We start from the raw sequence: 13,936 nt of genomic DNA, 5'->3' as shown, positions 1-13,936 counted from the left end.
TTTAAAATTCTGTTTTCATGAGTCCAATTGCTCCTATAATTACTGGAATGATAGAAATCTTCCTTAGATTCCAATTTCTTTTCATGTTGTACATAAGACTTTGGTATTTCATTATCTTTTCCTTCTCAGCTCTGTTTAACCCAGCATCGTTAATGACACAAACTTCTAAGGTTGCTTCTTTCTTCTTCTTGTCCCATATTACTATGTCAAGTTTAATAGTTCCGTTTACTAGATACATAGCTGTAGGGATCGCATAATCGTAGAGGATGGTGTATGACTTATTTCCAACTGTTCTTTCTGGTAAACATGTTCCCAAGACTTGCTGCTGCATTCGATATTCAACTTTTTACAGACGATCCAATGGAGATTACATATTTCATTGTGTCGCATCATATAGTAGCCATCTCCCCAGCAGAACCTTACAGGTGGATGTCAGCTGGTTCACACTCTTTACTTCTATGTGGCAGAATTTGCACTTGTCACTGCTGAGACCACTCATCTTAAAAGCATTGGGCATCAAGCCTTGATATTGGCCAGTCATATCATAATGGCATGATTCTCTTTTTAGCCAGTCTATAGAGCCTACTTATCTATATAGTCCTGATTGAATTCATCCAGAAAATACTTGGCATGCTTTTGGTTAGCCCATTCTTACATTTTTGTTTTTGCAATGTAATGTCTTGGTGTACTTTTGGTGACTGTTTTTGAGTTATTTAGTTGTATGTGTGTATGTCCGCTCTAAAACTAAAAAAGAAACCCACACAAAATTTGTTCTCTTGATTGGTGTTGTCCCCAGTTTAATATCTATAATTTAAAAAAAAATTCTTTGACCCAAAACTGGCACAAGTTTCATCAAGGAGGTCTGTTTTCCAGCCATTAAGTATAAGGAATTAACTTGGATTAAAAAATTTTTTTTTTTTACAGAGTAAGTTGCCTTTTCTTGAGTTGATTATGTGTGTGTGTCTGTGCAAATAGAAGAATAGGCTGGGTGGAGAAGGAAGAGATGGAGAAAGGAGGGAAGCAAGGGAGGAGAGAGAGAGCGAGAGATAGTTTTAATAGAAATATGTTACACATTTGTCCTGGGCAACGTCAAGTAACCCTGCTAGTTAAAATAAATAAAAAAGGGGTTTCATATTTTGTACAAAATTGGCTCTGAATTCAAATAAAATAAAAAAAATAATATTAAAATTCAGCTAATGAGAAGAGCTAAAATATAGTCGCAACAAGACATAAAAAGAATCGGTAAAAATATTCAGTGCTAAGCTGTTGGAACTCTTCTTACACCTATATGAGAAAGAGACATATTTTCTTTACTACATTTTCACAGAACATATGGTGACGTTCAGCAGTTTGAACAACACATAGGAAATTAGGTGATCATCTCTCACATTGGTGATTGCAAAGGGGGTGTGCAATGGCTCACAGATAAAAAAAAAAAAAAAAAATTCAAAACACAGTGTATTACATTTCTGAATTTTTCAGATGAGGATTAATTATTCGTATTATTTGGATTCATCGAACTACTGTTCTCATCTTGAGTGTCATTTTCGTAATGTTTTGGTCAATGTAACCTCTGACCTTTTTAAAGTCTATCTTGTCGAACTCTAGAATGTTTCTGTCAAACTTGGGAATTTGGACGAAATTTTAAACAGAACTCTTTATTTACTTCATCGGTCTAGCATGTTCCATCAGGGATGACTAGATAGAGGTCCTAAATAATTCCCAATAGTATTTTTTGGTCGCCCACACTGAGAATTGAACCTTCAACCTTCAGAAGGATACCACTTTCACACTTGATTTTTCCAAGTATTCTAACCACTGTGCCATGGGTCCTTGTGGACTCTGTGTGGGTGACCGAAAAATACAATTGTGAATTACTTAGGATCTCTATCCAGTCATGGCTGACAGAACGAGAGCATGCTACTCCCGTGAAGTAAATAAAGGGTTCCATTTGAAATTCTGTTGAAATTCCTGAGTTCGATACAAATATTCCTGAGTCTGGCAAGATACACTTGAAGACGGTCGGAGGTTACATTGACTAAAACGTTGTGAAAATGACAATCAAGATGAGAACAGTAGTCTGATGAATCTAAATAATACAAACAGTGTAGTGTTGTACGTATGCATTGGTTTACCTTTCTTGTGCGTGTATACATGTGCACGAAATGATGGACATGTGAATTTTCTTCTTTTTCATTTTGCTTTCCTCAGTTAAAAGTGTGTGTGTGTGTGTGTGTGTGTGAAAGCTTATGTTTTTGGGTCATTCAAGGTGTGCTGGGTTTGATCTGCCTTGCCTGATTATTTCCTCGTTTTTATATTAGTTTCTAAGTCCGCATCAGCTTAAGATTCTGTGTTTAAAACAATTTTCATTGGTTGAAAAATATTGAGCCAACACTTTTCTGTAAAAGCTCTAACTTGCTTTTGAAAGTGAGGAGGAGAGCATATCTTAATGAAGCAAAGAAAGAAAGAGAGTGGTTATTCAAGCCAGTGGCTTTTAGGTATTCGTTCAGATAGCATCCCCATTCATCACATACTTAATTTCGTGCCCACCTTGAAATGTCACAACTGGCAGTGGTTACACTGAAAAATAATGTAACTTAAACTTTGTTAAATAAACTATTGGGTTTTTGCATATAAAATTTTGTTTTAGCAGATCGCCCAATGTTGTTCAGCTGTAAAATATGCTTAAATATTATATTTTAATTTATGCAGATTTTGTATTATTATAAAGCCAATTCTCTATTGATTATTATATTGTACCCGATATATAGTTGTGATTTCAAAAGTTAAAAAAAAAAACAAATATGACTTGATGCCATCAGAATCGAAACTGAAACGTTTGGTTCTCCAGCCTAAGTCTTTACTGTCTGAGCTATCAACAAATGGAGTTCAAAATTTAAAAATGAATGCAGTTTAATGTATAAATATATGTTTGCACATTCGCTGGTCAAGTTCCCATTTTTTTCAGTTTTGACCTCTTAGCAGTTATTTTTACCAGCTAAAAAGTAATTCAAATTTTTTCTATAGATTCAAGTCTATACAGTGTGAATGATAAGTATCACCCTAAATAAAACAACACTACAACTTTATTTTAAAACTTTTATTGAAAAAAAATCAATTGAGGTAACTTGATTATGTCATAGAACTGACATCTATTCAATGCAGCTGCCTTCAGTCTCAGTGAATACAGGTCCGAAACTAGGAGCATGCTTTTTCCACAAGTGCTGGTGAATGCTAAGCAGATTGTCGTTATCAGGCTGGCTTTGGTGTTGTGGGAGGTTATGTTGGTGATGTTCTTGATGTATGACCAAACAAAGTAGTTTAGCGGGTTCAGGTTGGGGGAAGAAGGGGAGGCAGTGAAAGAAGGGTACAAAGTCATAGCACTCCTTCTGAAGCTAAGTGTGGGTCTCTTTGGACTTGTGGGCCGCTGCCAAGTCTTGCTGCCACACCCAGGTTGTGCCAGCGGTCACGTGATTACATCAGGGGATCACCATACTCTTCAGCATATCCAGGTACATTTTGGTGTTGACTTTTAAGCAGACTATGAAGATGTAAGTTGGCATGATGTGACCTTCACTTGAAACCACACCAAAGACCATAATTGTTGCTGGAAACTTTTTCATCATCCTGGGCATGTTCCTATTATTCGTAGAAATCCAGTGATGCATATTGAGGGTGCTGGCAATGGTCCTATTACCGTAACTTGGATCGGTAGAGAGCATGAGGTGTACAGCAATGCATCTCCGATCTCGCTCGTTAAACATTGTGTCACTTTCAAACATGATAGAAGGCTTCTATCGTTCTTGGGATTTGTACACAACTGGCCAACTAGTAGATGGTTTGCAACAAAGAAAGAAAACTGGTTTTTATGAAACGAAAATGGAACCATGTCGTCTTTTCTAGGGCGACAATTTTATCGTTCCACACTGTAGACCAAAAATTGACTGAGTAGTTTGGTAGAGACTATTCCACACACAGACTAACAGATAAGGGCACTTTTATATAAAAAGAATTAAAATTAAAAATTATATATAAATTCCTTTTTCTTTTTGTCAAGTGTCGGGTTTTGCTGCAACACTATGCATATCTAAATATGTACGTGTGTTTGTGCCTTTCATTTAAATGCACATGTGTATAAAAAACGAAATGTTTTGTTCATTTTCTTTTACAGGATCTGATGTCCTACTGCTCTCAGGATGTGACTGCTACATATGAAGTATTTGTCCGTGTTTGGCCGGAATTTCTTGAAAGGTCTGTTCATAACAGAACATATTTCTGCTATGGTTTATCAGTAATGCCAACTAGAAAATCTACATCAGATTTATTCTGCCATTTTGTGACAAATTTGCACAGTTATGCATAATTATCAAAAGTTGAAAAGACAATGACGCTTTATATTCGACTTATATTGTATTTATTTGCTTCCCCACCAAAGAAAATTAGGCACAAGGCCGTTTTTAATGTGGGGTAAACACCAGCTCCCCTAAAAGTAGGCAAAAAGGGGTCACTCTTGTTACCAAAAATAATAATTGTCCCAGTATAGAGGGTTTCTCCTCCATTGACTGGTACAAATTGTCTTAAGTGCAGCATCTGCAGAACAGATACACTTTGATCCCGGCCCGAAGGCCAAGAACAACAGAAAAAAGGCAAGTCTCTTTAACGACAGTTATAAAACAAGGTAGATAATCCTTAACAAGGGAGACAACTTATAAAATTACTTATTACTGTAATCTTATTTTATTTGCATATTATAACTTATTGATTTTTTAAAAAATGAAAACATTGGAAAACCGAATATTGCTGCATTTTTTTTATTAAACGGTAAATGAAAATCATTTTTATTTAATTTTCTGAGACTTTCTGTGGAATCCACCTTAATCATAGAAATCTTTGTAACATGGTTTTTTTCATTTGGGTGGTGATAAGTCCACAAGCGATTGCTATTCAAATACATGCACTAACCACATGATGCATTATCTAGAATTGACTTTAATAAAACTGTTAAAAATATCAGACATCAACCTCTGTACCATTCCCAAAATGTTGCATCTCTGTGTCTGTTTTCCAAGTATTTTAATGGAATGTGCTCTGACAAACTCAAATCACTTGTACTCCCTCGGTGTAAGTACATCCAACCAATCTGATAAGTTGCAAAATCCCACCCCTACATTGAAGGTGCTGGAAAGCCTTCTATTCTAATAGTTTCTTTCTTTGAATTGCTAGACTTTGGAATTCCCTCCCTCCCGAGCCCTTAATCCCTGGCTATATTCACATGCAAAAATTCAATGTATTGTGAACAGGCACCTTGCTGCTCAACTCCATACATTGTATCCCTGTTGAATTGGTCTCAAATAGTAGCCCCTTACGTCCAAGTGGAACTCTGTTTTGTTTGAGATGAAATGACAGTAATATAAAGCAGGCTCCCTCAGTCTTAGACAGACCATGGATACCCACGAAGGGTTGCTTGCGTGTGAAATTTGTTTGGCCGGAGGTGCGTAATCTCCAACTACACCTCTCCTGAGACGACATTGTTAAATACCAGTGGCAAGTGAAGTACAGGACAAGTGGAAACAAATGCCGAGATAAGCGGAGATCACATACAGTGCATAGAATTCCCAAATGGGGACCCATCTGATACTAACCAGGCTCAACATTGCTTATCTTCAGTGATCTGACGAGAACCGATGTGTCAACACGATTATGCCATATACAACAGTAATATACATGTAGTTAAATTGGTGAATGAAAAAAAAAATGGATAAAAATTTGAATGGTACAAATGGGCCACAAGTTAACAAGTGCTAACTCAATGATAATTTTGGAATGAAAGCAGGAAAACATTAATTTATGAACAAAACATTTTCATATCAACAATTTTATAACAGAAATTTAAAATATACTTTGAAGTTTTAAAGTTCTTGAATAAGAAGTAGATAAGTGTCAGAAAGTTTGTTTCGAAGTTCTGCTGTGTTTACCTTTTGTGTTCATTGGAGCTATAGTAGCACACTTAAAGAAATTTCAGCATGACACATTCCAATTGTCGAGGATCAGTATGAGATTCAGTCAAGGCACGTTGCATCAAAGGTGGCCCCTGGAAGAACTCTGATTTCAGTTTATTAAGCAACTGTTTTATAGGCTTGTTGAATTTCATACAGGATTGTTACTTGAGTTTGAAATGATTTTTATTGGTCGGAAAATATTTTGAGTTCACATATCCTTGTAAAAACCAACTTGATGAAGAGAGCAAATCTCAACAAAGTAGAGAAAGAAAAAGGGTTGTAATTAAAGCCATTTGCTTTTTAGCATTCATTTGAGTTGCACCTCAATGTAGCAATCTGACAATAAAAGAAGTGAAAACGAAACAAGAAAGAGTAAGCCGAACGAGCAAAGGAAGAAAAGGAGTAACTTACCACGCTTGTTTCTATTGCGCATCAATTTCTAATTTATTACAGATTAACAGTCAGCATTTTTTTTTTATATAACAATTCAAAGATATTCTATTCTAAGAAAATAGAATAAAAATCCACAAAAACTAAAATTAAAAAGTCCTTATTTTCTTGCCTCTTTACAAAAGACAGACACAAGGTCAGTTTTAATCCAACACTCTTAAAAAAAATGAAAAAAAAAAAGCTGTCTCGATGGGAACAAAAATAAAAATTGCCTTAGTCTTGAAAGAATCTCTCATTCACTAATCGAGTGTTGAAAAAATAAAATATAGTATCAGAGCAGATACTATATACGTTGCTCTTAGCAAAAAGACGAACGGTGGCAATTTATTTTGTCTGTAATTAAATATTTTTTTTTGCTTTTCAATCTATATATCTATAAAAGTGAACGTGTCTGTGTGTCTGTGTACATTTTCCTTTGCAATAACTTTGTCAATTTTCAGTTTACAGACTCGATTTGATATACAGGATACTGAGATTTGGGAAAATCGATGTGATCGGTTTTCGACCAAAAATTTTGCTGTAAAGGGGTCAAAGTTCAACGATTTGACCTTTGAAAACTCTACCAAACTCCTCCCACAATTTGGGGCCTAAACACTTGAAATTTTAGATATAGGTTCCTTGAACATGGATCTAACTTCATAACTCGATTTGAACCCAAAAAATAAATGTTAAGGGGTCATAATAGGGGTCAAATTTTAAAAAATTGACTTTTTTTTTTTTTTTGCTCAGCACACACCTCCAAACACCCGGGCAACGCCGGGCTTAAATGCTATTTATTTATTAAAAATAATGCCATTTTGACTGATCGAGGAACTAACTTAGGTAAATATTACCTTACACTACAATATATTACTTTACATAAATATTACCTTACGCTACAATATATTACTTTACATAAATATTACCTTACGCTACAATATATTACTTTACATAAATATTACCTTACACTACAATATATTACTTTACATAAATATTACCTTACGCTACAATATATTACTTTACATAAATATTACCTTACACTACAATATATTACTTTACATAAATATTACCTTACGCTACAATATATTACTTTACATAAATATTACCTTACACTACAATATATTACTTTACATAAATATTACCTTACGCTACAATATATTACTTTACATAAATATTACCTTACGCTACAATATATTACTTTACATAAATATTACCTTACGCTACAATATATTACTTTACATAAATATTACCTTACGCTACAATATATTACTTTACATAAATATTACCTTACACTACAATATATTACTTTACATAAATATTACCTTACACTACAATATATTACTTTACATAAATATTATCTTACGCTACAATATATTACTTTACATAAATATTACCTTACGCTACAATATATTACCTTAAATATTACCTTACGCTGGGCGCATAACCTCTAGAAGTGTAAGCCATTTTGAGTTTCAGAACAGTTTCAGATGGTTCGCTGTTACACACAAGTCCTGGGAGGTGACTTGTTTGTAGTAGACAGTTCCACAGAACAAAATATTCTTACCGTGTTGAAACCCGGGAAAAGAACATGTGAAATTGCTCCAGAAAAGGTTTAATATTTATGAAGCAATTCTGGTTTCTGATTGGTTGGTAGCAGAACGTGAATTAATTTGATTCGTCAGTTCTTAGCAGCATCGTTTATAAATAGAATCGTCCGACTGTGTGGGATCATACCCCATTACCACTCCAAAATATTGCAACATTCACTATAAGAAAAACACTACTGAAGGCGGTGAAATGGCGCAAAATAGTCCCAGGGTCCAGGGGTTCATACCATGCAAACGGTAAGTTTGCAACGGGTTTTATTATCAGATTTGCTGTCAGTGACCTTGAATACCCATAAAAAAACAAATTAAAGTAGTCGGTGTTCTGTTGTAGTGTAAGGTAACATTTACCGTACCTAATTTAAATTTGTCAAAACTGACTTAATTTCGAAATCAAAATTTGTAATAAATCGCTGTAACTTATTCAGCAAAGAATAACACAAACTTAAATATAATTCTATACTCCAATTCTAAGTCTATGCTCCAATGGAGTCTTGTTAAAGGGAGATAATACTCAACAAGGGAAGTAACTTGTGACAATTTGCTCATGAGAGCATACGAAAACTATATTTTTTTCTTTATAAAATTGCAAACTTGATCTAAATGCGAAAGTTTTTTTCACCTATCCTAACTATATAAACAGCAAAATGAGTTATGCTTTTTTTTTATATTGAAATACCATATAGATAGTAATCTGCAAACGACCATAAACATATTTAGTTATTACTAATTCACGTATTCTTTTAAAAATAGTTTCTAATAAATTAATATTCTGTAATATACATGTGTAATTAGCATTTTTATATTTTATTATATATACGCAATATTTTCGTTGAGGGTATACCATCTGATATTGCTGGAATGCTGAGAATAGATACTACACTTTGATCTTAGCATAGGAACTATAATAAATAATGTTTTTATGATTAGGCATTTTTAAATTACCCCCCCCCGATTTAATCCATTATTGTATTATTTTTAATGGGATGATAGTGTACTATCCATTTTGTTGTCATATCATCCTCTCAGGCATTAACTCTTGCTCTTGTGAGAGTAATCTTCATTATAAAACCATCTGCACGCCTGTGGAATTGTCTTCCGTTTTCCTGCTTTCCGGCTGACTACAATATGGTTGTGTTCAAGTCTAAAGTAAATAAGTTCTTGATGAGCCGTTCCATATAAGTTATCAAATTTACCAAATTTTCATTACTAATGATTACTATATTGTCCAATTTCTACTGTACACTCTTTAACCCTTATCCTTGAGTGGCCTCTGGGCCTTGATAATGTGGTGATGCCTATGTAAAAAAAAAAAAAATCTTCTCTGTCATTACCTCCTCCTCCTCCTCCTCCTCCTCCTCCTCCTCCTCCTCCTCCTTTGTGGTCAGTGTATTAGATGTTCGTTCACCATGACACCATTTTCCCAGCTTATCAAAAAATATGCGACTGGAGAGGGCATGTTTTTGCTAGTTATAAAATACTTCAGTTAAAAAATCTAATTATTAGAGTATTAAATCTGGGGGAAAAAAATCGAAAGAACCTATTTCACTATAAGTAATTTAGGTGATTAAACTAAGATTTATCCATGTTTTGGCATTGATCTTGGGAAAATATCATTCAAACAAGGAAGTGTTTAAATATATGGTTAAGTGGCAGTTCTAGTCATTTAGAACTTCTTTAAAGCTTTACCACTCACTCATTTTTCGAGCAAATTTCCCAAAATTATTAGAGTTTATAGATCACCTTCTCAGCTATATTGTGAAAAACACAATTTCAATTTTCGTTCAGTAAAACAAAAGTTATCATGAATTTACTGATGTTCAAAATCGTAAAAAGATGTAAGGAGGTGAACAGTGTTTTTTATGACTGGTTTCAATAGCAACCACGTCGCTTCAGTGACTAGTGTTGCTACTAATTCACTGCTATTGTGAAAAGGGAAGTAACAAGTGAAACAGACAGAATGAAAGGGAGATAATTGGGGATTTTATTGAAGCAGACGAGTGTCATACATTGTTATTACATATGTGTATGCTATGTTTATGGGGGCAAAAAAATAAGACTAAAATTAAACAAAGAACATGCAAATTTATTGGAAGCCTGGAAAAATCATGGATTACAATAGAAAAATGCAAGCATGAAAAGTAATATGTTTAAGCTTAAACTTGGAAAAGTAAAGGACTAGTTGTTAAAACTAGAAAAGATATTCTAGTAAAAAATATAATAAATTTATAACTTAAAATATTGCAACATTAAATTTGTTTTAATTTAAAAAAAATTCAATTTAACATTATAAAATCCATTCTTAATGCTGCAATATTTTAAGTTATAAATTTATTATATTTTTACTAGAATATCTTGTTCTTTTCTTTTCCAGTTTTAACAACTAGTCCTTTACTTTTCCATGTTTAAGCTTAACCATATTACTTTCCATGCTTTCATTTTTCTATTGTATAAAATAATCGTTTAATTTAATTAAACAAAAAGTGAGAAGATAATTGAAATTTTTTTTTTTTTTTTACATGGTAGTCACCACTTATCAAGGCCCGGAAGCCACACGTAAGCCATTATAAAAATAACACTGAAGATGAGAACAGTAATCGAAAATAATCTAATTAATACAAATTATCAATCATCATCTCAAAAATTCAGAAACATTAGGGATATTTGACCTAATAATTGAAGACAAAATTCAAGAAAAACTGATTTTAATTAAAAAAAAAATATATTTGCATCTTATGGTTTTTAAAGTTTTTATTTTTAACCTATTTTCAAATGAGAAAAAAACTCATCAAATAGAATACAAGAAAGTTATATATTAAAATAAATTTACTGTGCATTTTCTGGGGTTAAGAGAGTGAGTAATAATTTATGTACCCCCCCCCAAAAAAAAAGAACATGAAAGTTGCATTTTAATGTAAACTAAAACTTAAAAAATATGTTATAACAATAATAGGATAACAAATTTTTCTTTGTTGAATCATTTGAGATAATTTGTGTCTTAACGTTCACAGGAAACAGTTGGAATAGATACATCAAGATCATTGCTAAGGCTGCTGCAAAGAAGGTGGGCTCTCTCTATCATGCTAGAAAGTTACTTACACCTGAAAGTATCCTGTACCTCTATAAAGCCATCATTCGCTCATGTATGGAGTACTGCTGTCACATTTGGGCTGGTGCATCTGCTACTAGTCTCTCGCTCCTGGAAAGGGTCCAAAAGAGAGTCACCAACCTAATAGGGACTAAACTGTCATCTAAAGTTCAGCCCCTGTCCTATCGACGAAATGTTGCATCCCTCTGCCTGTTTTACAAGTATTTTAATGGTGGATTCTCTGACGAACTACAAGCCCTTGTACCCCCTCGACGAAAATACTCTGGACAAACCTGACAAGCAGTGAAGTCCCACCCCTACACAGTTGAGAATCTAGATGTAAGAAAGCCTTTTACTCTAATAGCTTCTTCCCCAGAACTGCAAGACTTTGGAATTCTCTTCCGGTTTCCTACTTCCCCAACTGTACTGACATGCAGAAGTTCAAGTGTAATATGAACAGACATCTTGCTGCTAAACTCCCTACATAGTACCCCTGCAACTTAGGTCCCTGATAGTAGCCCCCTATATCAAAGTGGCAATGTGTCTTGTTTGGGGTGAAAATGTAATAAAAAAAAAATAAATAAAAATAATTTGTGTCATCATTTTTTGTGAACTCATCTTCATAGTTGTTGTTGTCCCACCACACTTTGACCAACTCATCCTCTGGCCTTCTTCAAGTGGTTAACCGCAACGGAATAGGAATGTTGAGTCTTGTAACTGTATCCCCAGTAATTACTGCCTTCCATAGTTGTTGTTGTCTCACCACGTTTTGCCCAACTAATCCTCTCGCCTGCTTTGGGCAGGATTGAAACCGCTATCTGCAGACAATGCTCACCTGGAATTGTAGAAACTCAATGCCTCTATCCACTGCACCACTGGTTCTGCCTGAAGAAGGTCTGAGGATGAATTGGCCAAAACGTGGTGAAACAACAACTATGAAGATGAGGATAACAGTCCACAAAAGAATCAATACACAAATTATGGAGCCTTATCTCAAATGATTCCAAAAAATAAAATAATATATAATGTTTTTTTTTTTTTTTGTTTTTTTAATGGCATATTAAACTTTAAAAATCCAATAATTTCGGTAAAAAGTAATTTTATGCTTCAAGTTGTTTATTTCTTCAAATATTTATTCATAGTGTTTAGTTATTTTGTTTAATGGCATATCATACTCTTTTTGAGTTGGGTTATTTTGGTAAAAGTTTTTATGCTTCTAGTTGTTTATATCTTCAAATATTTATTCAGTTTGGTTGTTTTTTGTTTTTGACTTTGTAGAACATAATTGAGGTTTGCAAACGGAAAAGAAAAAACAATCACATCAATGTTTGGTGTTTTTTAAGTCAGGAAGCTAATATCTTCAGACAGCATGATCTAGTAGGACGAGGTACCCAACACCGACTTCTATTATTATAACAGAATAAGTCTATATTTTATATTTGTGTATTGTTTTCTACATGATGATACAACAAGAGGAAAAGCTAAAAAAAAAAGGGGTATTTTATTTTTATGTTTACTATAAAATGAAATCATCGTATAAATTTTGTCATTTCATAATATTTGGACTTTTTAAAAAGATTAAATTTAAATGCACAAAAAAAAACATTAAATTTTTATGGGATCCTGCTAACACGTTATTATTTCTCAAGAAATAATTTATCATCCTTTCTTTCATTTCTTTGTATCCCTAGGTTTCCCCATCCTGTGACTCTGTCTGGAATGCTTGAAATGGGTTCAGCATTTCTCCCAGTCAATCAAAATTGGGAGCGATACCACGAACATGCAAATGACACGTATAATGATCTTCAGAGGGAACTGAAACTTTCTTTAATGCAACTGGCGGATGATGCTTGTGAATTGCTGCATGAACAAAGGTATGTGTGTGTGTATATATATATATTTATTCAGGTAGAAAAATATCCAAAAATTAAGAATAAGTGAATTTCAACAAGGGTTGTTGATAGTGCTCAATCAAAGAGAGCAAATTATATTTTTTATCATTATTAAGTTTTGAGACTTTGTGTTGAACAAAGATGGCGGCGTAGTTCAGATCAGTAACCAAGATGGCGGCCAAGAATCAAATGCGGTCCGTGGCGTAGTTAACGGCGAACTGATTGAATCCAAAATTCAACAATTTTTATAATAATTTTGAAACGTTTTCATTGGTTGTTTAGCACCGCTGGTGGTTATAAAAATGATTGGCGAATCCATTCATCTCATACCCCCATTACTCGTGATGGGGAAGGTCTCCTAGCGGCTTCAGCTGCAGGGAGACAGGGTAGTAGTACTCGTTAAGGATTCGTCACTTGACACTCAGCCTGACAGGTGAGGGGCTGGGAACCAACTCAACACCTGTCGGACTGAGGTACACTGCCTGGGTAATACCTAGGAAGTCCACCCTCCCAGGCTTTGTCACTGAGCTTTCCGGTGGAGTAAGTTCATTACTTACTGCCTGAGGCGCCCCTACCGGGGAATGTCGATGGGGTTACTCAGGCAATTTTTACAATTGCAGGAGTGCCCCTCCTTTAGGGTAGCCTGCTGGATCCCCACTTTCCGGCCTTGTGCCACATTTTGCCAAGGTGGGCAGCAAATAAATAACTACCCCCATTAGGAGTCAAAAACATTTTGCAATCATTTTTTGCTCGGTCATACACTATGCTTAAACATGATATTTTCGTTCATGCAGATTGTGTATTTAATATTATAGAATCAATCCTCCCTTGAATATTATGGGGAATAATTTGCCCGGTGGACTAATTTGCAAAAAAAAAAAAAAAAAAATGATAATGTTATTCATCAAATTCGTCTGTTTTTGT

At 34.2% G+C, this 13,936-nt stretch overlaps 1 protein-coding gene across 3 annotated transcripts in view; it reads left to right on the top strand.

Moving 5' to 3' along the window:
• The window catches only part of LOC145297542 (DNA polymerase subunit gamma-1-like), a 231,559-nt gene that overhangs the window by 88,454 nt on the left and 129,169 nt on the right, over positions 1–13,936 (top strand). For all 3 annotated transcript variants that reach the window (XM_080143503.1, XM_080143500.1, XM_080143504.1), the window contains 2 exons: positions 4,172–4,251; positions 12,812–12,994. In XM_080143503.1, the coding sequence (XP_079999629.1) occupies positions 4,172–4,251; positions 12,812–12,994 (263 nt within the window). The remainder of the gene's footprint in view (positions 1–4,171; positions 4,252–12,811; positions 12,995–13,936) is intronic.

This window comes from Euprymna scolopes, chromosome 18 (assembly GCF_053919585.1).
Source record: "Euprymna scolopes isolate OS-2025 chromosome 18, ASM5391958v1, whole genome shotgun sequence".
NCBI classification, from domain to species: domain Eukaryota; kingdom Metazoa; phylum Mollusca; class Cephalopoda; order Sepiida; family Sepiolidae; genus Euprymna; species Euprymna scolopes.
Note: the sequence above shows the minus strand (reverse complement) of the source record. Positions and strands in the feature narration are given on the sequence as shown.